This window comes from Brachyistius frenatus, unplaced genomic scaffold, assembly GCF_029030835.1.
Source record: "Brachyistius frenatus isolate BFR_SWC_R1_liver_20210118 unplaced genomic scaffold, ASM2903083v1 Contig_7, whole genome shotgun sequence".
Classification (NCBI taxonomy): Eukaryota; Metazoa; Chordata; class Actinopteri; family Embiotocidae; genus Brachyistius; species Brachyistius frenatus.
Window position 1 is genome coordinate 2611573 of NW_027210606.1, and position 21175 is coordinate 2632747.

The 21175-nt window shown below is 42.6% G+C and overlaps 1 protein-coding gene across 2 annotated transcripts; it reads right to left on the reverse strand.

Moving 5' to 3' along the window:
* Positions 1-7764: 7764 nt before the first annotated feature.
* On the reverse strand, positions 7765-19289 carry nptxrb (neuronal pentraxin receptor b). 2 transcript variants are annotated; one of them, XM_069689572.1, is made up of 6 exons: positions 19083-19289; positions 18123-18859; positions 14992-15394; positions 13855-14096; positions 12267-12446; positions 7765-10452 (listed from the first exon to the last, which is right to left on the reverse strand). In XM_069689572.1, the coding sequence occupies exons 2-6, from the start codon at positions 18843-18845 to the stop codon at positions 10207-10209; spliced, it is 1794 nt and encodes a 597-aa protein (XP_069545673.1). In that variant the 5' UTR covers positions 18846-18859; positions 19083-19289; the 3' UTR covers positions 7765-10206. The 2 variants fall into 2 exon arrangements, with proteins under 2 accessions (XP_069545673.1, XP_069545674.1); XM_069689573.1 differs by lacking the exon at positions 19083-19289 and adding an exon at positions 18947-19042.
* Positions 19290-21175: the final 1886 nt, after the last annotated feature.

Genomic DNA, 21175 nt, shown 5'->3' on the forward strand with positions numbered 1-21175 from the left:
ACGCTCAGAGAAATACACAAAGCTTTAAAAGTGAGATAGCTGCAGAGTCTCTGCGTACAAATTTCATCTGTTACTCTGCGTTGTTCATTTAGCCTCCGAACGGCCGCTGGGATAACCCTGCCTGAATAATACCACCACGAACATCTGCCTGAATTTGGTCTCTGAAACAGTGACTCCCTCGTGGATTAAAGTGGATCAGCAATCAATCCCCTAAAGAGCCAAGAAATCCGATCGCATGATAATCTTTGTCCTTCTCCTCTCCCTCTTCTGTCCTCGTCACCTCCCCCTTTTTATACTGGAGTCAAGAAGAAAAAATATGGTATGCTCTGACGGTTCACCCCTCACCTCATCTCACCTCCTCTTAATCCTCTTCACTGAGTAGTGTGTTGGCTCACAGGAATACTGAGCCATTAAGTAATTGCACAGCAGCGCATTATGTTATGAAATGGTCTGGAAAAGTCTTTGATCAGCCTAATTGACCCAGTTGGGTTACAACATCAGTTTGAGAGCCAGATATGTGCAGTTTGACAGCACAATCCCAACTCAAGGTCCATTTAATAGGTTTTAATGAACCTTTCCATCATATCCCACAGTCTTCATCAGTGAAATGAGTTTGCTCAGTTGTTATTGGCGATGGGTCGACTGAAATGGGAGCATGATTAGGTGCATGATTCAGTCCATATAAAGTGTGTTTGAACTTGTTGACAAAAATACATCATTATAGCTGAAACCATTTATTTAAAGACCAGTGTTTATAACTCAGTTGCATGAGCGGTGGGTTAACTGCAACCAACTGAATATCTCCCCATCATCTCCCTTCCAACTCTAAGATAATTTATGGAGGCCACAAAAGGGCTCATTCTAAGCTCACGAAAAACACGATTTGCAGTTTCAGGTAATTATATATATTCACTTAGTTAGGTAGTTTCAGTGCAAATAAACTCCTTTCTTAAAGAAAACAACATCCTGGGGGAGTTTCAGTCAGCCTTCAGAGCACTGAAACAGCACTGAAACAGCACAATGTTTGTTTTCATAGTTATGCAGATGATACACAACTGTACATCGCCGCTGAACCAAATGATGATGCAGCTATGCACTCCATCACTGAATGTCTTTTAGCAATCAATAAATGGATGAGCAATAATTTCCTAATGTTAAACAAGGATAAAACAGAAATCCTCCTAGTCCCACCCACCCCCAAAAAAGAGAGAAATCGCAGAAAATGATCTTGAGCAACTCCGTGGGTACGATCAGAGGTAACTAGTCTGGGTGCAACCTTAGACTCAGATCTAAGTTTCAAGTCCCACATTAATAAGGTGACGGAAATGTATTTTTCCAACCTTAGAAATATCGCCAATGTTTCTATGTTTCGTTTATAAATCAGACAGATGCCGAAAACTTGATTCATGCCTTCATTTCTAGCTGACTAGACTACTGAAATGCACTTTTTATTGGCTTCACAAAGAAAACAAGACTTCAGCTCATCCAAAACTCTGCAGCTCGAGTATTAACCAGAACCAAGAGGAGAGAACATCAGTCCAGTTCTGGCTGCTCTGCACTGGCTGCCTGTGAGACACTGGATTGACTTTAAGGTCCTCCTCCTCATACAAAGCTCTGAATGGGCGCGGACCGAGTTACATCTCTAACTCTCTGGTTACTTATGAGCCTTCAAGAACACTGAGGTCATCTGCTGCTGGTTTATTGGAGGTTCTCAGCAACAGCCAAAAGAAAATTAGGGATTCAGCTTTTGTCAGCTACGCTCCAAAGCTGTGGAACAAACTACCTGCAGATATCAGGGAAGCTATCTCTGTAAATACTTTTAAAAGAAAGCTCAAAACATATCTCTTTACATTAGCCTTTAACTAGTTACTCCCGGAGCTCTCTTGCACTGACTGCACTTGAACTACCGCACCTTTAAAATGCATATCGCTTATTTTATATTTTAACTCTATTTGTGTTTAATTTTATGCATTTAATCTTTTTCTTATGCATTTAATCTGTTCTTATGCATCTCATTTATTTTCAATATTTTTAAATGTTCCTTTTTTATGTGAAACACTGCATGTCATTTTCTTGCTGTAAAGCCCTTTGAGCTGCATTTCTTGGATGAAAGGTGCTATACAAATAAAGTTTATTATTATTATTAGTAGTAGTAGTATAGTATATCATCATTCTTATACACAAATGAAAACAAAATGTTGAATATGATATTCCATTTCTGCCAATAGATCCCCCTAAATACACACTGAACCTTTAATATTTATGTTCTTTCATGCTGAGGTTTGTTTTACTTGTATTTTTATTGTTGTTGTTTTGTTTTTCTTTGCCTTTTTTAAAATATGATTAAACTGTGTCAAAAACTGTCTGCCGGCAGTGCTGCTCAGGTGTGTAAATGTTTTTCCTTAGTGCTCTTCAGTTTGGGGATCAAACAGTTTGAGTTGAAGACATCTGAGGCACTCAAGAGGGTAATAATTCAGAAAGCCTTTAATAAATCATGGCTATCACTCACAGTAAGAAAATAGGATTTTAACTGTGTTCTGTCTTGTTTAATGGGTATTTGGAGAAATATCTGTAAGACAGCATTTGTAGGCTGTTTGATGATTCAATTTAATTAACTGAAATCATCTGAAATCTGAAAAAGACACAAGAAGAAAAGAGTAAAGTGAAAGACAAATGACAGACAAAAAAGACAATTATAAAACAAAAGGATATTAATGTATGTTACATTTGGAGGGAACACCTTAAATCATTAGTTTTGGTTTGTTGGGTTGTATGCACAAAATGATAGTTACGTAAAATGGTCGATGAAGTATATACGTTTGAATTTTGTATTCAACATGAATACTGAGTGCACTTGTCTTAGATCAAGTGTAAAAAAACAGCTTCTTAAAAAATACTAACAGAGGGGGGCCAGGCATTTCATACCCAGATGAGAAACTCACACAGAACAGTGCCAGAGGGCTGGTGGGTAAAAGCTGAAATAAAAATGTCAAAGCAAAGAGCAGAGGGATGGAGAGAAGGAGATGGAGGTGTTTTTGACAAGGTGCAAAAATGCCAAGAGACGAATAGGCAGATAAAAGAAAGGAGGTGGTGGTATCCATCAAGAGGAGAAAGCGCTTTGTGAATATTCAGCGGTAAATATGAAACAATGCAGAGTTCAACACAAACGAAGAGTCATGCAGGCTTGATAAAGAAAGAGAAAATGGTTTGGACAATGGAAGACTGATCAACAGTGAAATTACAGGAACGCAGTACTTGACTGCAGAGCTTGCAGCAATGAAGCGATGAGTTACAATGACAATAAAAATCCATTTGCAATCTATTTCCGTAGTCATGAGGAAGGCTGACACCCTCATCCTCTCTGTCTGTGCTGCAGGGGATGAGAAAAATGGGTGAAGATCGGGTGTAAAAAATTCATATTTGAGTAGGTGCGGGTGGATGGTGGGACACATGAAAGTTTTCATAATAAAATGCCTCCCTCAGAGAGAGGTAATGAAACCCTATCTATAATTCAGCAGCGGAGGAAGCAGATTGTTGGGGAGGGGGTGAGGAAGACCCCATGTGACTCTGCTAACAAGCTATGACAGAGGTGACATCAACACAAAGATGGAGCCAGGAATCAGAAAAAAACTGTGAAGAAAAATATTCACTGACTGAATGACTCACAGACTGCCTGATTCTCCAGCTGAGTGATTGGCTGGTGCCTCGCTAACTGACTCACTCACTCTTGTGACTTCTTGAATTAGATTGTTGTGCTTCACACAAACATCTGAGTTGTAAATCTTTGTCGAAGAGTCGTCAGAGACTGTTTCACTGCTAACAAGACTGTTCAGACAGAAAGTGAAGCAAATTTATAACCCCACAATTATTATCCTCATACCAGTGTTGCTTGATTCTGCAAAGATCCACAAAGACTCCTAATTTATCATATTTTCAAGGGAAATCCAGACTGAGAGTTTTTTTCATGCTGAATCACAGCCAGTATTTGAAGGTGTGTGCATCTGAAGGTTGCTAAGCTGACTGCAATTAGTTCCAAAGACAGAGTTTGTATGAAGTGACAGCAGCAGTCTCATGTGAGAGGTCAGTTTAACTTCATACATTATTGGCATGGTTAACACATGATGATTGATCCGCCTGGTTCCAAATCAGTCTCGTCACAACTTTCAACATGATCTAGTTTTTAGAACTATCGATAGTGCAAAAGGCCACATTATGGTACAAATAGGATGAATATCTTTGCTTTTAAAATGTGCTTCATATTCCAGCCATCCTTGTGGCGGCTGTGAGGTCCCAGCCCACCATGACGTCACCCACTGGTTTGTGAACTGCTGTTTGGAAGCCTTAAATCTGACATTTTGACTGTTGCCTTTTTTTTTTTTTTTTTTTTTTTTTTTACTGGAAACTTGACTGCACCACAGGCCTGTCAATCAAACTGGACACGTCCCCAAACATACTTCTATTTGTCATTGCTAGCAGGCTCATGTTTAGCAGCTATATGTTTGCTTATATTTAGCATATTTGATAATTAAACCCAACATATAGCTTAAGCTGATGGGAAAGTCATTAGGTTTGCAGTTAGTCATAAGCTACAAAACTGGACTAGTTTCATTTTGAATTGATTGAAAGCCAGAGGTTCGTCAAGGTTTTACAGTTGAAGGGGACATGAACGTGTATAGCCTACCAAATTTCAATTCACTTTAATCAACAGGTTTTGAGAGATTTACATTGAAGCCACAAATGTCAACCTCAAGGTTAACCTGAGGCGCAACATGGTTTGTTGTACAGAACCATCCAAACACTTTAAAAATGAGCAGGCACCTTGAAAACATAATTGGCAGGTGACTGGTATGATAGTTACTGAGCCTGAGTGGGCTCTCTTTTCCATCTCTCCCTTGTCTTTCCTGTTTTTTCTTTTTACTTTCAGTCTGTACTGCAGCTACCCTTACTCCTCAGTCCTCAGACATAAAAAGGTTCCTTGAACTTTGACCCTCTTGGTCATATCCTTTGTGATCCAACATCTGAAGGAAAAAGAAAAAGGAAAAGGAAAAAGAAGGCAATTTAGTTACACTTCTTTTTAATGCCTTCTTCACACTGGGCTGGGCAGTAGCACCACCAACTCTCTCGGCTGCTCAGTTGATGTGACGGATTCCACTTCCACAGAGGGTTGTGGATCAGATTGTGGGTCTGTATAGTGCAAAATACAGATGTAGCAGGTAATCCTGGTATATTTGGCATTCTGCATTTCACATACGTATTGGGACATACTCAATCTTTTCCTGGTACAGTAAATAGTATGATTGTAGGGGTTTTGGAACGCAGAGCATGTTTGTGTGGACTGACGCTTTCGTGTTTCTGCCTGTAGGTCTCGGCTCCGTCTCACCTGCTCTCGATTACCTCACCTGATCCACAGAGGCACACCTGCAGGCAATAACCTAATCAAGACTCATCAGCTTAAATACTTTGGTTCTTCAGCCAATCTCTCCACCGCATCGTTCAGTCAGCCAGTACGTGTTCTTGGATACTTGAGGTGTATCTGAGGAATATTCCTCAAGCTCTTACAAACATTTGTTTCGCTGTGTCCAGGAGCTGCTTATTCATGTCAGCTTTATCTCCTGCAGTCTTCTTTTCATCCTACGCCAATCACTCGTCTGCCTTCACTCCCACTCTGCTCTGCCTGCCTTACACCACCGGAGTTCCCCTCAGCTTTCATCCACCTCCAGTCTCCACTCTGCCTCCACCGATCACACTCTCGCCAGAATACATGAAAGTCCCCTTTATGTTTGATCCTGTGTTTTTTTTGTGCCGCTTAGGCTCCTCTGTCTGTTTGCTAAACACACTCCAGTGACGGCATGAACCATTTGTCTACCATGGGCTAATTTCAACCAAGTAGATCATTGTTGCTTCTGAAGGAACCGATGCTTCCTGTTGTCACCACATCTGAACCATGCCCATCTCTGTCAGTTGGTCCTCAAAGGACTGATGATTCGGAAACTTGTGCTGTGTTCAAATGGGATCGTATTTGCTGTGTACATGAGAAGGATTCATATGAACGCCTCCCTCAAGTGGTATTCACAACATCAGAACTAAAGATTTTCTATGAGCCTCGAGTTAACGAGTTGTGACGTGTTTGCTGACGTTTCCAGAACTGGCAGAGGCCATGGAAGTTCATTGCAATTTTAGTTTGTCCTCATAACTTAGATAATAGCCTACGTCTGAGGGGAATGTTGATCTTTCCAACGGCCTCATGTTTTCCTTCTGTGCCTTTGCATTTCCTGCATTACGTTATCTGCCTTTTAGCATGCTAAATTGTTTTCCTCTGTGGTTTCTAGATGCCGTCCACGTTGCCGAGCAAAAGTGTTTTTACGACTTACACACTTGAACGTCAAGAATACAGTGCACACGACTTCCATGTTATAACCAAGAGCTCACAAGTTCCATTTGAACAAAGACATTTTAGTTGACGAATATTTCCATACAAAAAATTGCGAAATCAACTTTATTGTCAATCCACCATATGTACAAGACATACAGAGAGATCGAAATATTGTTTCTCGCAGTCCCACGGTGTGCAAAATAAAAAGATAAAACAAGAAAAGTATAAATAAGTAACAAAAAAACAATATTGCAGACAACAACCACAGTGACGTTTAACTGCAATATAAATAAGTCCAATGTAGTGCAAATACAGGTGCATAGTGTAAAAGTTCAGACTTCATGGGGCAAAGAGGAGAGAGGGGAGAGAGGCCAGCATCCTCACAGCCTGGTTTTTCATAGTTTTGTTGTCTTTTTGTGTTCCTCAGCAGAGAAAGGGGCGCAAAGAAATTACATCATTAAAACAGCACCGGTCAAACCTCAAACGACAGAAAACGATGTGGAAACAGTGATGGAAATATGACATTTCTGTTTCATCCAGCTTGTTTTTTACAGATATATGAAAACAATTCTCAAGATGATTATGTAGTAATATTGTCAAGCCTCCTATCGACCACCAATCTGTATTTCTTCTATCCTGGAATCCAATTCTTCCACTAATCCTGGAAAACCACTCATACATACTACTTGTTTCTGTAGTTATGGCAACAAACATGCAGTGAAGGTCTTATCGCTGCTAAATACCAACAAAATAACCTTTTAATCCAAAAGACAGATGAAAGAAACTCCTGAGAAAATCAATTGAGTTACGATTTGTTTGTATTTGGTTCCTTCCACCAAAGCAGCAATATGGGCAGCTGTTCCCTGGCCAATCAGGGCTCAGAGAGAAAGGATGCTCATTAGCAGTCAGTAACAGCAGTAGTTATAGCTGTGTAATTTTTACAAGTAGCTTTAATGCTAAAAAAGCAAGGACTTTGTTTGCTCATAAAACTACAATTATGTATCTGAGGAAAAGAGAGGAAACAGAGCTTAAGTGAGACAAGTAGTTATCAGTGGGAGGTTACACATCCGCTCACAGTTCAGCAGAGCCGAAGGAATGTTGAGTGTGTGGGCAGATCAGCAGTCACGAATCAACCTGGTCTTAGTTATATTTATGAATAATCTATTATATCTACATCAAAGTTCAGGCTTTCTATGTTGCTGAATGCCGTCTCCATGTAAACACACACACACACACACACACACCCAAATTAATCTGACAGGAGTGTGTGTGTGTGTGTGTGTGTGTGTGTGTGTGTGTGTGTGTGTGTGTGTGTGTGTGTGTGTGTGTGTGTGTGTGTGTGTGTGTGTGTGTGTGTGTGTGTGTGTGAGGGTCATGAAAATCTCAATGCATTTCCATTAGCTGAGGTTTTAATTTGGATGAACTGACATGTAAAAAGTCAAAAAAAAAGTCCAAATAAACTACACACACGTTTCACACACTCTTTGATGTCATTTTCATTTCACAACTTCAGACATGTTGTCATAACCATTTTTATTAGTTTTTATCCATCTATTTCACAATATCATAGAAGATCCATGAAGATGCAAATAAGGACAAGCATAACACCGTCACAGCCATCAACAACCAAAAACAAGAGAGAGAGAAAGTGACAGAAAGAAGAAGAAGAAGAAGAAGAAGAAGAAGAAGAAGAAGAAGAAGAAGAAGGAGACAAAAAAGAAGAGGAAAACATGAAAAACATTTGACCATTTTTTTAGCGGGCATGTTAGCCCTAGCAGGCACTTTACAACACAGTGTCAAATCGTATATGTGGGACTGATGTCTTGAGGTAATAAGTGAACAGAAGCACTGACTGTATCTTCACCACAGTTCATTTTGCTGCACAGTGTTGACTGGATACAATGTTAGTGGAGTGGCTTGCGCTACCTTCAATTCCTGTGATGTCCACTGTGAACATGAAGCACATCCCGTTTGTCATGTTGGTACCAACAAACATGCCAATCAAATCCTAAGCATCTGATAAATATTATCATTTCACGAAGCACACTGATAGGGGCGCACAGAGCATCACACCAGAAGGTGATGGATTTTACAGGCTAAACCCGTAGCAGCAGACTCGTGTGAGCTCGATGAAACTCCATTGTTCACTATAACTGTTGTCCCGATGTTTTAACAGTTCACCCCTTTCAGTTACACTGATGTTTAATGTGAAACCATAGTTTCTATAGTTTATAGGTCTTAATTATGCTGTTAGAAAGAGTATAAGTATTAATAAATACAGTTTACATCAACACCCATGTGGCAAATTTGGGGATTCCAAATCATTTAAGTATATCTGGTTGTGTAATATCTGTCTCTTTATTACATGTGCAAATGGAGGCTCTTTCTCATACATTAGCTTGCATGATATAAATGTGGAACCAGATGCTTTTAAATCAAAGGAAACAGAAATAAATTGTCACTGCTGCTGTTTCCAACACATTTAATTAATTGAGAACATCATGACAAAAGAATGGCACCAGACTTGAACTGATGCTGCTCTACAAATGCATAATTTGTTCTCTATTTGTTTTGTTATTCTTTAGTTTGCTAAAAGGATGACAGAAGCTTGAGTTTATGGTCCCATAATGATAACAGATCCACGTACTTCTGCGTGTGCTGCCTCCAAATTGAAACTAAACAGTTGGTTGAACTCATTCTTCTGATATCACTCTTCTGTACAGAGCCAGTTGTTAAGTGCACAGTGGTCATCATGGAATCAATCCACCTCATCCTCTTCCCTCTCAGTCTGTGAGGTTGTGATTCACCAAAAAAGACATCTGTGAGTTGTAAGGTTGTCTGAAGACACAAACACTGTATTAATTATCACATTTCGAGTTTCCAGTGACAGGAGATGTGACTTTGCTGAAAACACTCATGCAAACACATTTATATTCCATCTGCTTTACATTCAAGGGCAGCACAGTTTTGATTGATCGATGTCTGATTGGCGCTTAGTTCGACATAGAGTGTTTATTTGATAGGTCAGTGGAGAGAGCTGCCTCGTCTAAGCTGCAAACCAAAATGCTGCAACCTTGTTTTGCGGGAGTGTGAAGAGTGAGAGGCTGCAGCAGGGGGAGCAGACTGGTACATTAGCAGAGGTACATTACACATTACACATTTATAAGTCCACTGTTTTACCAAATCATCGTATGCAATATATAAAACTTAAGAGCACACCGACATGAATCAACAGGATCATATACAGCTAAAAATGAAAAAAACTCATTTTGTTTCCCATTGAGTGATAAAAAAATCAATATTTCCACAAAAGCATGTCACCGTTGTAGCATTTAACACAACCAACTGGAAGATGAGAGAAGACAGAACTTTGTGTCACTGTGTTGTAAAATTAACAAACCCTTAGATATGGCATCATTAAAGGCTCATTCCGTGACAGCATTTGCATCCATCCAATCCCCCTGCCTGAATAATCATGTGTGCTTACCAAGCCCAGTATTTAGCCAGATACCATCGTTAATCTATGAGTCTCCATTAAAACTGTTCATGCCAGAAGTTGAACCACCATGCAGCCTCCACTAAGGTGATTCTGTGACTAAACTCATTGTATCTCACTGCAGAAGTAAACACACGAGCGTGGACACCAACACAAGGAACAAAACAGATACACCACTCTTAACGACTTAATAGCGCCACCTTTCAGTCCACCAGCAAGCTTCCCTTCCCCCAACAAGCTAATATACTGTAAACTCAAATTTGATATGCCTCAAAACTCCTGAATCGACTCCTAAATTGACCTATCAAACAGGACCGCCCGTGGCCGATGTCACCCTTCACTGTTTGGGGCTGGAGGGGCTGGATCTCTGGGCAGCGTGGCACGGGTCCATGGACTCCTTGGTGGCACCGCCGTAGACGTCCACATCATGGTCGGTCCAGGGGGCGATGTTGCCCAACGCCGCGGAGCTGCACTCGGCCAGAGCCGCCACCTCCTGATGCTTCAGCACCCGGTCCCAGAGGTTGAACTGGGAGAGCTCCCCGACCAGGGCCTGGGATGCATCGAAACGACCGCCCAACGTATCCTTGGGTAGAAGAGTGAGCACAAACAGAGGGTTGGACGTCAGAGTGATAACATGAGGACCCAAGAGACCGAGGTCTTCTTGGATTACGTTGGAACTGTTTTGTTGTGCTGTGTGTTCCATAAAAAAATGTTTTGAATCTGTTATCAGTCTATTAAACAACGAGGGGCAATTAAAAAGTTCAAGACTCTTCCTGTTGTGTGCGAAGGGAGCACAGCACAGGGATCACTAGTATGTGCACATTTGTGATTTTACCATGGACCGGAAACTTGAGCAGAGAACACACACGTCTAATTTTGCTTCAAATTTTGGGGAAACAGAGAGAAGTCGCAGGGAGCCAAATCTGATTACTAGTGGAGGTGGGGAGCGACCTGTTGATGCAGGTAAGAAGCTTGTGTGTAAGTGGGCACGTTGTTATGTTAGAAAACCCAAGTGCCATCCCACTACAGTTCAGGTTACTTGCACCAGATGTCTCTGCTCAGATACCACAGAAGTTCAAAGGAGACTTCTGTGTTGACAGTCTGACCATGGGGGACAAATTCATGATGCTCAATCCTACCAATCTCAAAGAAAACCCTGCCCCTCCCCCCCACCCTCCCCCCACCCTTGATTCGCCTTCTCCAGTCTCGGGCAGGGAGGTTTTGTCCCTCTTGAAATGTGTACACCATTCAAAACAACTCGCCTGGCTTATTGTTTCATTGTCAAGGTTCTCTGTTGCCAATTTCTTGAGTTTGGCACAAAACTTTATGTGCTCTTCCTGCTCATGTCCACGATGTTGATCAAGCGATGTGTACCTTGGAACGCTTACTCAGAAAGGTCAAGGCTTCCACATGCTCGTGCACACCACTATGCTGCACTCTGTCTGAGTGCAACAGAAGCAGTCTCAGGACTTTTTGATCGCCTTCATGGGTTTTCTAGTGAAGTGGAAATGTGCAGAAATATCTTTTAGTTCCTGAGAGTTTGGTTCAGAGGACGTTCTGGTACTCAGTTAAGGGCTATAATAGGAACAGTCCACTACTGCGGTCATCTTTCCTGGTTCAATAATGATGACACTAGAGCATAAACTTAAGCTACACACAGAAACATTGTGTTTAGATGATTACTCTGATAAAATATTATAAATCTTTATTCCCAGAGCACCCTTGTGAGGGAGATGTAGTGGGATTTTTCACATAAAATCTAGTCAACACATCCACGTAACATCAATTCATCAGTTATCCTCAATGGAGATTAATATAATACTTGCTTTTCTAAGAACTATCCATTAAATTAAGTCTTGTTGCGTCAGTGCATCATCTTACTGCTTTTTATCCTTTATGCAAGAACAAAGGCTGTGGAATGAGCTTTGGGTTGTTCTTTTAACACAGGGGAGAAAGGATAAAGTCAGATTTAATAAGGGTTATGTAATGCAGTTGGCTTGCTAATGAGGAGGACAGGCAACCCAGTGTGTGCATAAACACCATTAGGTCTCTGTCTGTTCATGTGTGAAAAGCTAATGATGGTCATTTAAAATAGCTCCCCCCTGTTTATCCCTGTCATCTGTCCACCATCCATGTTTCCTCCAGCTGTTTGCTTATCTATCCATTCACCCATCCACCTGTCCATTGAGCTGTCTTTCCACCTACCAATCATCCTTCCATTCAACCACCTGTCTTTCTATCCACCCATCTGCCCATCGAGCTGTCATTCCATCCATCCGTCCGTCCGTCCATCCATCCATCCATCCATCCATCCATCCATCCATCCATCCATCCATCCATCCATCCATCCATCCATCCATCCATCCATCCATCCATCCATCCATCCATCTGTCTCACCTGTTCCTGTCCCAGTATGAGGACTCCCCCTGGTTTGATGGGATGCCAGGCAGCCAGTCCCTCTCCTCTCCCCTTCATCTTGCCCCCCTGGTAGGCCTTCCACACCCCATCCCTCAGGGTCCAGCTGACACAGATGTGCTGCCACTCATCCTGCGGTAGGGACAGCGGCAGCTGTGCCACCTACAGGTCAGAGAATACAATGGTTGTTGTCAGGCCTGTTGTTACAAAGTTATTGGGACATTTCAAATTCACTAACATATGACACATCAAGCTTCAATTATGATTGAGTATTGGATAAGAGATTCAGATACACTGATGGTTTCTTTCAGCCAAACTACACCCTATATGGACAACCTTCCTGGCATGACAGCAAACCTCTACTCCTCTCTGCCATCAGAACTATATTCATAAACATTATAAAAAGTAAACACTGATGCATAGCCGCAAAAAGCTTGCCTCTTTGTCGCGTCTCCTCAATGACGAATGTTTGTTGTGAGTCCCACCACTATAAGTGGAACAAATAAACACAGGACATGGCTTTTTCTTGCACCTCAGTGCCTTTTATACTCTTTTATACTATACTGAAAAAGAGCAGATGCACGTGTCATTTGCTATTGATTTGTTTTCTTTGGTACATCACTGCTCCAATGAAACATTCAGTTCCTTTGTGATTTTTATGCTTTTATTTGTTGATTTCTTTTTGGTAGTTTTAAGAATTTATTGGTGTGGTTCAAGGTCACCATCTGTTTCAGTTCTACCTCTCACAAAGTGTTTTTTTTTTGTTTCTTTGTTTCTTTGCCACGATTTAGTTTTTTCTGCCCTCTAGCTTTCCATTCATTTTGATTTCCTTTCATCCTGGCTTTTGCTTCTTTAGTCCAGCCACTCTGACCTGTTTCCATTTTGCCATCTCAGCCTATTGCTCCACCTGATCTTCGCCGCTTCTCCACTCACTTGTTTCCACTCAACCTCCTCTGTACGTATACCACCAGTTTTTTAATTCTTGCGTAATACCCGGTGTCTCTGTTTTCCAGTATTAAAGTTTCCAGGTTATATCTTGCCTGTGTTTTGTTAGATTGTTTTTTTTTTTATAACTCTGAAGCTGCATCTTGATAATTAAAGATCGCTTGATATTCTACAACCTGCTGTGTGTTCTCTATTTGGGTCCACCAGTCTTTAACCCTACGTACTACTCATTAAATGGATGTTAGAGGGGGAATCGTACACCTCAGCCTTCAGAGTACCAAACCTAAACCTAGTATGGACTGTGAATCACATCCTATTGACTAAAATATTTGTTGATAGCAGTAAATGTTTTAGTTTTTCACCACTAATAGTATGTTTGCGTCACTCATTTTAATCAGATGATGAAAGTAAGCCATCAATTATCATAATCATCATAAGCTAATAAGGATTTCCTTGGCAGGCTATTTCATTTAAATAATTAGGAAACAATTAATTTCCTCATAAAATGTTTTTGATTGCACTTAACTCTGTCCAGCTTTTCTAAATCTGTCTCCCTGTGAGTCATTTTCAGTCCCCAGCCCATGAGAATGAAAAAACAACTGTTAGGCGTGACAAGCCGTCATACCTTGTCATTGATTAGCAGCTCCACAGGATTGTGGACTCCCTGTAGCAGCACCAGCTCGTTGGGCTGCCCCGGCACAGAGTAAGAGAATGGGGTCCCGATGCCCCCTTCTTTGGCCTTGAGCCATGCACAGGCAGTGAAGGCATACATCTCTGTTATCTCTTTTCTGACCAGGCCGTACATGTAGTTGGTCCGCATGGGGAAGGAGAGGACGAAGCCATCGGGGAACGACGGCTCCGTTAGAGCTTTGGATACACAAGATCAAGGAAATAAAGAAATGCAGTCAGACAGAGTTGGAGATAGAAGGCAAGAGGAGAGAGAAAATGGCGAAGGACGATGCGTTAATGGCCAATTTAGAGAAGGACACTGTTTCTCTCCTTACTTGTCCCTGGCGGTGTGTGTGTGCCCGCACAAACAGAGACACACACACACACACACACACTCAGTGCCCGGCAAGAGCTCAACTGTTACACTTAATGATCAGCCTCTCTAACTCGAGGCCACACTGCAGCTCTTAAAGCAGAGATGTAGCGACAGTTGGGGAAGGTTGGGAGAATGACAAAGCTAAAAAGAGAATGGAGAAGTGCTTTTTCTTTCCTCATTAACCTTCCTCTTGGCACCTTGCAAACTCTCAGTCTCGCCTCCAGACTTCCACTCTTCCTACTCGTTCTATCCGTCAATCACCTTTGACTTCTTTTTCCAGTAGTTTAGTTTTTATCAAGGGAAATCTCCAGGAAAGTTGACCTTTCGATATCAATGTAACGCTTCCAAAATACATTTCTAACAAACAAAAAATAACAGTCACTCACAAAGAATGAGGTTAAATCGTTCAAAGTTTACAAGAAAAAGTAGCAGATAATTGAGTTTCCATGTCTTTTTTTTTGCCTGTATTGTTTTTAGTTTCAGCTCCTACAACTTCAGTACTCATTAATCATCTTATTTTAATCTACAGTGTGTTCGCTGCTTCTGCAATGACCCAGTTTAACCACTTGCAAAGCTCTCCTGCACATCAGCTTGATGATGCAACTGTTTACCACCCCTTGCAATGACTTTATCCCCACATGCCTTCTCTCATTGATTCAGCCACCACCCTCTGTCTGTACCCTCATCCTCTTCCTCCCCTTCCTCCCCCAGACTCACTGTGTTCCAGCTCAGTGACGCGGTGGTTGACGGTGTCGATACCCTGGTTGATCTTCTCGTGTTGGCCCTGAGTGTCCTTCCTCATGGCCTGTCGCTCCTTCTCCAGCATCTTTATCTTCCTCTCAAGCTCCCCTTCCAGGTCCTCCACCCTCCAGGTGCCCTTTCCACGCCCGGGGGAAACCTTGGTGGGAGGCCTGGGGGCGGGTGAGGCCGGGGAAGCGGGACGGCGGCCCCCTGGGGCAGCCCCTGCAGGTGGGGAGGAAGCGCTGCCGGTGGGTGGAGATGGAGCCTTGCCGGTGTTGCCGGTCGAGCTGCTGCTTCCAGTGTTACTGCTGCCGCTGCTGCTGCTACTTGTACCCGAGGATGAGTCGGTGAGGTTCAAGGCAGCAGGACCTATCTCTGCCTGCAGAGTGGAAGTGAAGAGAATAAAGTCTGTGTCAGTGTTGACGAAGAAAGATAAACAGAGAGAACATGTCGGAGGAAATCAGCAACTTTCTGTTTTAAGAGATCTAGCAGCAAGGATAAAAAAAAAAAACTGTGTTCAGTTGTTGCTTCCATAGTGCCCGTTTTAAAGGTTCTGGTGATCCAAAAAATATCTTCTTTTTAGAGATTAAAAAAGAATAGTAGTTGATCCACTAAAGTCCAGACTGAAACCTTCCAACATGTAGTTCCAAATAAATTTCTGTGATATTTAAGGTCCCCAGGGGATGAATGCACTGACTTTTCTACTATGACATTTTTAGTTTTTTTTTGTGAAATATTTCAACAACTGTGGATCACCACTCTGAGGGTGAGGTGATCCTGTAAACTTCATCATTGTGAGCATGTTGATGTGAAGCTCAAAATACTGCTGCACCATATAGCCTGAGAGCCTTTGTCTTATTTGAGCTGTGGGGTTCTTCGATAAACATTAATCCAAGGTGACTTTGGTGTTTTTATCGTGTTTTGTACTGTCATCTTTAGGCAACGACTAGTATTCCGCTTGAGGGTAACATTTCTTGTTGTAGTGGATGAACTCAGAAAAATTAAATTAGCATTTCTGTAGCAACACGATTCATTTTGGTAGTTGTAATAGTGGCTTGTTGGAGGGAGTTTAGGCATTCTTGGTATGTGGTATTTTTTACTTATCAGATGTGTTTTAATTGTACAAAGTAGTAATAGAAGTAGTAGCCAAGCTCAATGCAAACGGTGCACTATAGGGCCAAAAATGTGTAACACTTTTTTTTTTTACTTTTGATGAATATTTTCAGTATTATTGATTCATTATTGATTCCTCTTCAGCTTTTCAATTATGGCGCATATGTGGGGCTTCCCGCATATTTGGACTTTGGGAGTTTTTCATGTGCACTTTATTTGATATCATTATAAGGTTTCCATTCCCGAGTTGTCAAACATTTGCTTTAATCCATGTCTGAATATCGGAAGCTTGATTTTGTAATTAAATATTTGAATTAGATCTATTTATGCAGAGTCTTTCTTTCTCAAGATTAAATTAAAAGCTGTTAAAACAACATAATTTTGCTCTGCTGTCTAGGTGTCCATCACCAATAATCATATTGATTTGTAAAATTTTGTATAAAGATTGTTTATTTTGCCTCATGTTGGTAAAGGAAAGACAATTGGGTAATGCCGATAAATATTGATTGACTAGTATTTGGTCGAGATGGGATCAATATTATATAGTCTGGTCAACACATGTTGAAAAAGGCAGAAACAGGAGCATCACAGTGTAAGAAAATGTTCTCAGTAATCCTCCGTCTGTGTGGATTTTTGTGTTTCTTCGTTGTGGGCTGGTAACACCCAAGAAGACTTGAAGAAGTGTAACATAAAGGCAATGAGTGAAGTCCATTGCTGTCTTTATTGCAGCATAAACGTGGCTACTATTCATGTTAGTTATTGTAGTGGTATCAAGCTGAAATTAAACTGCAGCACAAGCAGTAAAATAATAAAGTGGCACAAGTGAGAGCTGCTGTAGTCGCCCAAGCAGCGGCAGTGTTAGTATGCAGAGCTTAAGTTGGAAAAAAATAAGGTTTGTGAAGCAGCAGTCAAGAATAAGAGAGAGAGAGAGAGAGAGAGAGAAAGAGATGTTATTGTGGATGAGATGCCTGCGAGGGCAATATTTAATATCAAGTAGGTTGCTGAGGCAGGACTCAGAGCTGGATGGCCACAATATACATTCACAGTGACGGTGTCAACCTTGTAACTGACTGTGCTCGGAAAGGGCTGGCAGTGATGCAGTAGTGTGTGTGTGTGTGTGTGTGTGTGTGTGTGTGTGTGTGTGTGTGTGTGTGTGTGTGTGTGTGTGTGTGTGTGTGTGTGTGTGTGTGTGTCTCAATGTCAGCACACACGCACACACACACACACACACACACACACACACACACACACACACACACACACACACACACACACACACACACACACACACACACACACACACACACACACACACACACGGAGCCTCCCACCACCACCACCACCACCTCCTTTTCTGTCCAGCAGCTTCATCTTTTATTTATGTCTCCATCCTGTTGTTGGATGCGGAGGTAGAGGGTAGAGGCGCCTGACAAGATGGGAGGGAGGGGGAGGGGGAGGGGGGGGGGGGGGGAGGGGTGTGAGGGCCAGCAGGTGGAAAGATTTCCCATGGGTCCGTGGGGAGCGTGAGCAAAAGACATGAGAGGTGCCTGTGTGTCACGAGTCACTTGTCAGAGGAGAGGCGAGGTGAAGATAAAAGAGGGAGTGAAGAATAAAGACGGGGAGGGAAGGAGTTAGAGAAAGAGAGAGGCCACTGACTACATACTGACTCTGCCATTATTGGTATGATGCAGCAGAGCGGTGCCACTTCACCTCTAAAGCGTCTAACTTTGGTTCATTCTGACAGGATGATTCACTTTTACCAAAGAAGCATTAAACTGCACAGTGGATATCAACCTATTGGGCCAAGTGTCTGTTAAATGGACCAGAAATGGAGCTAATTTAGACTGGACAACAGTGACTCACCTTGCCAAAGAATAATTTTGGTGTCTGTCCAAATGTCCTGCAGTCAAACAAAACTCAAACAGGAGGGTAAACAGCAAGAACAACAGGTTTTGCCAAAGTTTGTAGAGCCTGTGCTCAATCTCTCTGCTTACCTCGAGTTTCTCAATGCGGTCCTTGAGGTCCATGATGGCCCTGGCCAGCTCCTCCACGGCTCGCGCCGTCTGCAGCTGCGCCGCGGCGGAAGAGCTCACATCATCCCCGGCCATGACGCGGCGGTTTCCGCTCCAGACGCCGATGCTCCTCTCCGGGACGCTCTGCTCGTCCTCCAGGCCGCTCTCACACTCGCTTAGCTTCCCGGTCAGCTCCCGGATGGTCCTCTGGTCCATGAGGATCTGATCGTTCTGCTGCAAGACCATCTGCCGTAGATCCTCCGCGGTGGTCCGCAGGTCCTTATCACCCGCTCCGTACAGCGGCTCATCCGCCTGCTGCTGGCCCCGCCGCTGCCTCAGGTCTTTGGTCTTGCATTCTCCGACCGGTACAGGAGTGCAGATCAGTCGGCTGAAGCTGAACTGTTTTGCCGACCCTCCTCCCGTCTCCTCCCCGAGATTAAGCTCGTTCAGAGTGGGCATCTCCAGGCTGATGCCGCCGAGTCCGTTGCCTCCGTCGTAGGACTCGGAGCCGTGCAGAGCGCCCAGCGACCCGGCGTGAGCCACCGACCCCGACTCCAGGGGCTGAAGCAGCGTCTCCGATGTCAGGGTGCCGTTGTCGTTGAGAGGCGCGGCGCGTTTTCGGGGATAAACGCTGGCGATGATGCAGATGACGGCGCCAAGGAAGGCCAGAGTGCCCGCTCCCACAAGCACCACCACGAACTTCATTATGACTGTGAAGACTGAAGAAAAAGATTACAGTTCAGAAAACAGTGGAGACACAGAAACCTGCTCTGCAAAATGCCTTTGTTTGAAACACAAAGCATCACCTCGTACAGCAGCATGCGGGAAGACTGCAGACCAGACCCCCAATACAATCACGATTTAGTTGATGAACAGGAGTCTCAGTCTGACATCTCCTAATAACTGACAACGCTGCAGTTTGAGGTGAAATGTGGCACTTACGTAAAGCAGATTCGCGGCGCTTCGCCAAGGACGCTGCTGTTGTCTTCTTGTCCACCGTCTAATATCGATGGCACCGCGCTGTCTGGACCGGGGATGCTCCCTCTCCGTCTTCGTGTTGCTAAGCTGCTCTCCTCCCGTCCGTTACCATGGAGACCGCTGGGAGAGGAGGAGCGAGAGGCTGCGGGCATGCGTCAGTCGGAGCAGAGGTGAAGCTCCGGCAGCAGCGCGAACAAACAAGGCGGTGATGGATCAATACGTGTGTCTGTGTGTGTGTGTGTGTGTGTGTGTGTGTGTGTGTGTGTGTGTGTGTGTGTGTGTGTGGGAGGGAGGAGGGGGGGGGGGGTAAAGAGACAGAAGATGGTGAGTGAAAAGAGTAAAGCATAAAATGTGGCATTTGTGTGTGATTGAGTGCACTGCAGTGTTTTGATGTGGTTTAGAAAAACATAAATAAAGACATTTTGACAAATTGACACATTTTGGTTGAGAAATAAATATTTTGATGATAAAGTGTCACAAAAACAAGAAAATAAAAATAAGTTAAATCCAATCTTTCTTGAGAAAGGATGACCAACGCCCACCGATGGGTAGTGAACACCCTCACTTCAGCTATCACAGTCCACACTACTACATGTTATGCCACAATTCGCATGCCTGGAAAGTCACGTGTCTTTTGTCATGCAGCCTGCATGTATTTAAAAAGACGTGACAATAAGACGTGATGACAAATAGGTCCTTCTGTCAGTTTATAGTGAGCTTTAGAAGAACAAAAAGCACACAGAAGAAGAGGAAGCGAAAACATAAAAATGTAGGACCTCAAGGTTTTTTGGACTGAGTAGGAGGAAGAGGCAGCACAAAAACTAAAACTCACCAGTGATGCCAGCAGAAATGATCCAAGCCTGACACATAGTCCTCGGAGGCTTTCTTCAGCAAACATTCTCACTCAGAAGCTTTTCTTCCCTGGCTGGATAAACTACTTTGGGAAAGTTTGCTCTTGATATGAGGCCAAATGAAACGGAGACATGGAACGAGGATGGGTCTTTTCTGGTTCATATAGGAGATGGTCTGAGGCCGGCAGAGATGTCAGTCTGCCAGTTGGCAAAAGATTAAAGGAAAGATCCAACCTTAGATTTTCAACCTCATGAATCGTCGTCATTGCTTAGTGATAAAGTGACTAAAATGTATTTGTTAGTGAACTTTGCATCAGCCTATAACTTTCACTTTGTGGCCTACATTTCCCAAAATACTTTACGACAACTTTGGGTGACAACAACAGACCAAAAAGATATTTCTGGTTGACTACAGCTCTGTAAACTAGACCAACAAACTAAATCTTTTCTCTGATGAGGACGGTGAAGTTGGTACCAAAACATGTAGGATGTAACCTCTGGAAACCATGAATGTTTTGGCTTTACTAGACTCTAGATGTTATGTTAATTCACCGAACACTTTGGCCTGCTGCTGGTGGTGTTGGTGAACATTCAAGCGTTCACCAAAATCATTAGCTGACATCCTCGGGGGACGACAATTATACCAAAATCCATGTCAATCTATTCAATACTTGTGACGTGTTTCAGTCTGGACAAAGTGTTGGCCGTCACTACTGTCCTTAGAGCTACACCAGCAAGGCAGACAAGCAAATAATAAACACAGCATGTCTTCGAACTGCAATGCATTTTACGCTGTAGTTGAGGCACCTGTTGGTGCAGATAACATTACTGTTCTTCATGTTGTTCATCTTTATTCAAAATTCAGTGTTTTTTCTGCAGATCTGCAGCGATTTTATTGTAACTCTTGACTAATTGTTGATTATTCTGCTGCTGTGACAAATTTTCCTTGTGTGATCAATAACATAAATCTATCTATCTATCTATCTATCTATCTATCTATCTATCTATCTATCTATCTATCTATCTATCTATCTATCTATCTATCTATCTATCTATCTATCTATCTATCTATCTATCTATCTATCTATCTATCTATCTATCTATCTATCTATCTATCTATCTCTCTGCCTCAGATTCTCTGATTCATTGTCCTTGTATGATAGCCACATTTCATGAACATTTTTGAGTTAAGGTTTCATCTGTCTT

What these genes read in the sequence shown, in the direction of transcription:
- nptxrb (XM_069689572.1), bottom strand. Translation starts at nt 18,845, where the DNA reads ATGAAGTTCGTGGTGGTGCTTGTGGGAGCGGGCACTCTGGCCTTCCTT. An exon ending in ACCGCATTGAGAAACTCGAG is followed by an intron (nt 15,395 to 18,122) that starts GTAAGCAGAGAG and finishes TCCACTCTGCAG; the next exon opens with GCAGAGATAGGTCCTGCTGC. An exon ending in TCATACTGGGACAGGAACAG is followed by an intron (nt 10,453 to 12,266) that starts GTGAGACAGATG and finishes CTTCTACCCAAG; the next exon opens with GATACGTTGGGCGGTCGTTT.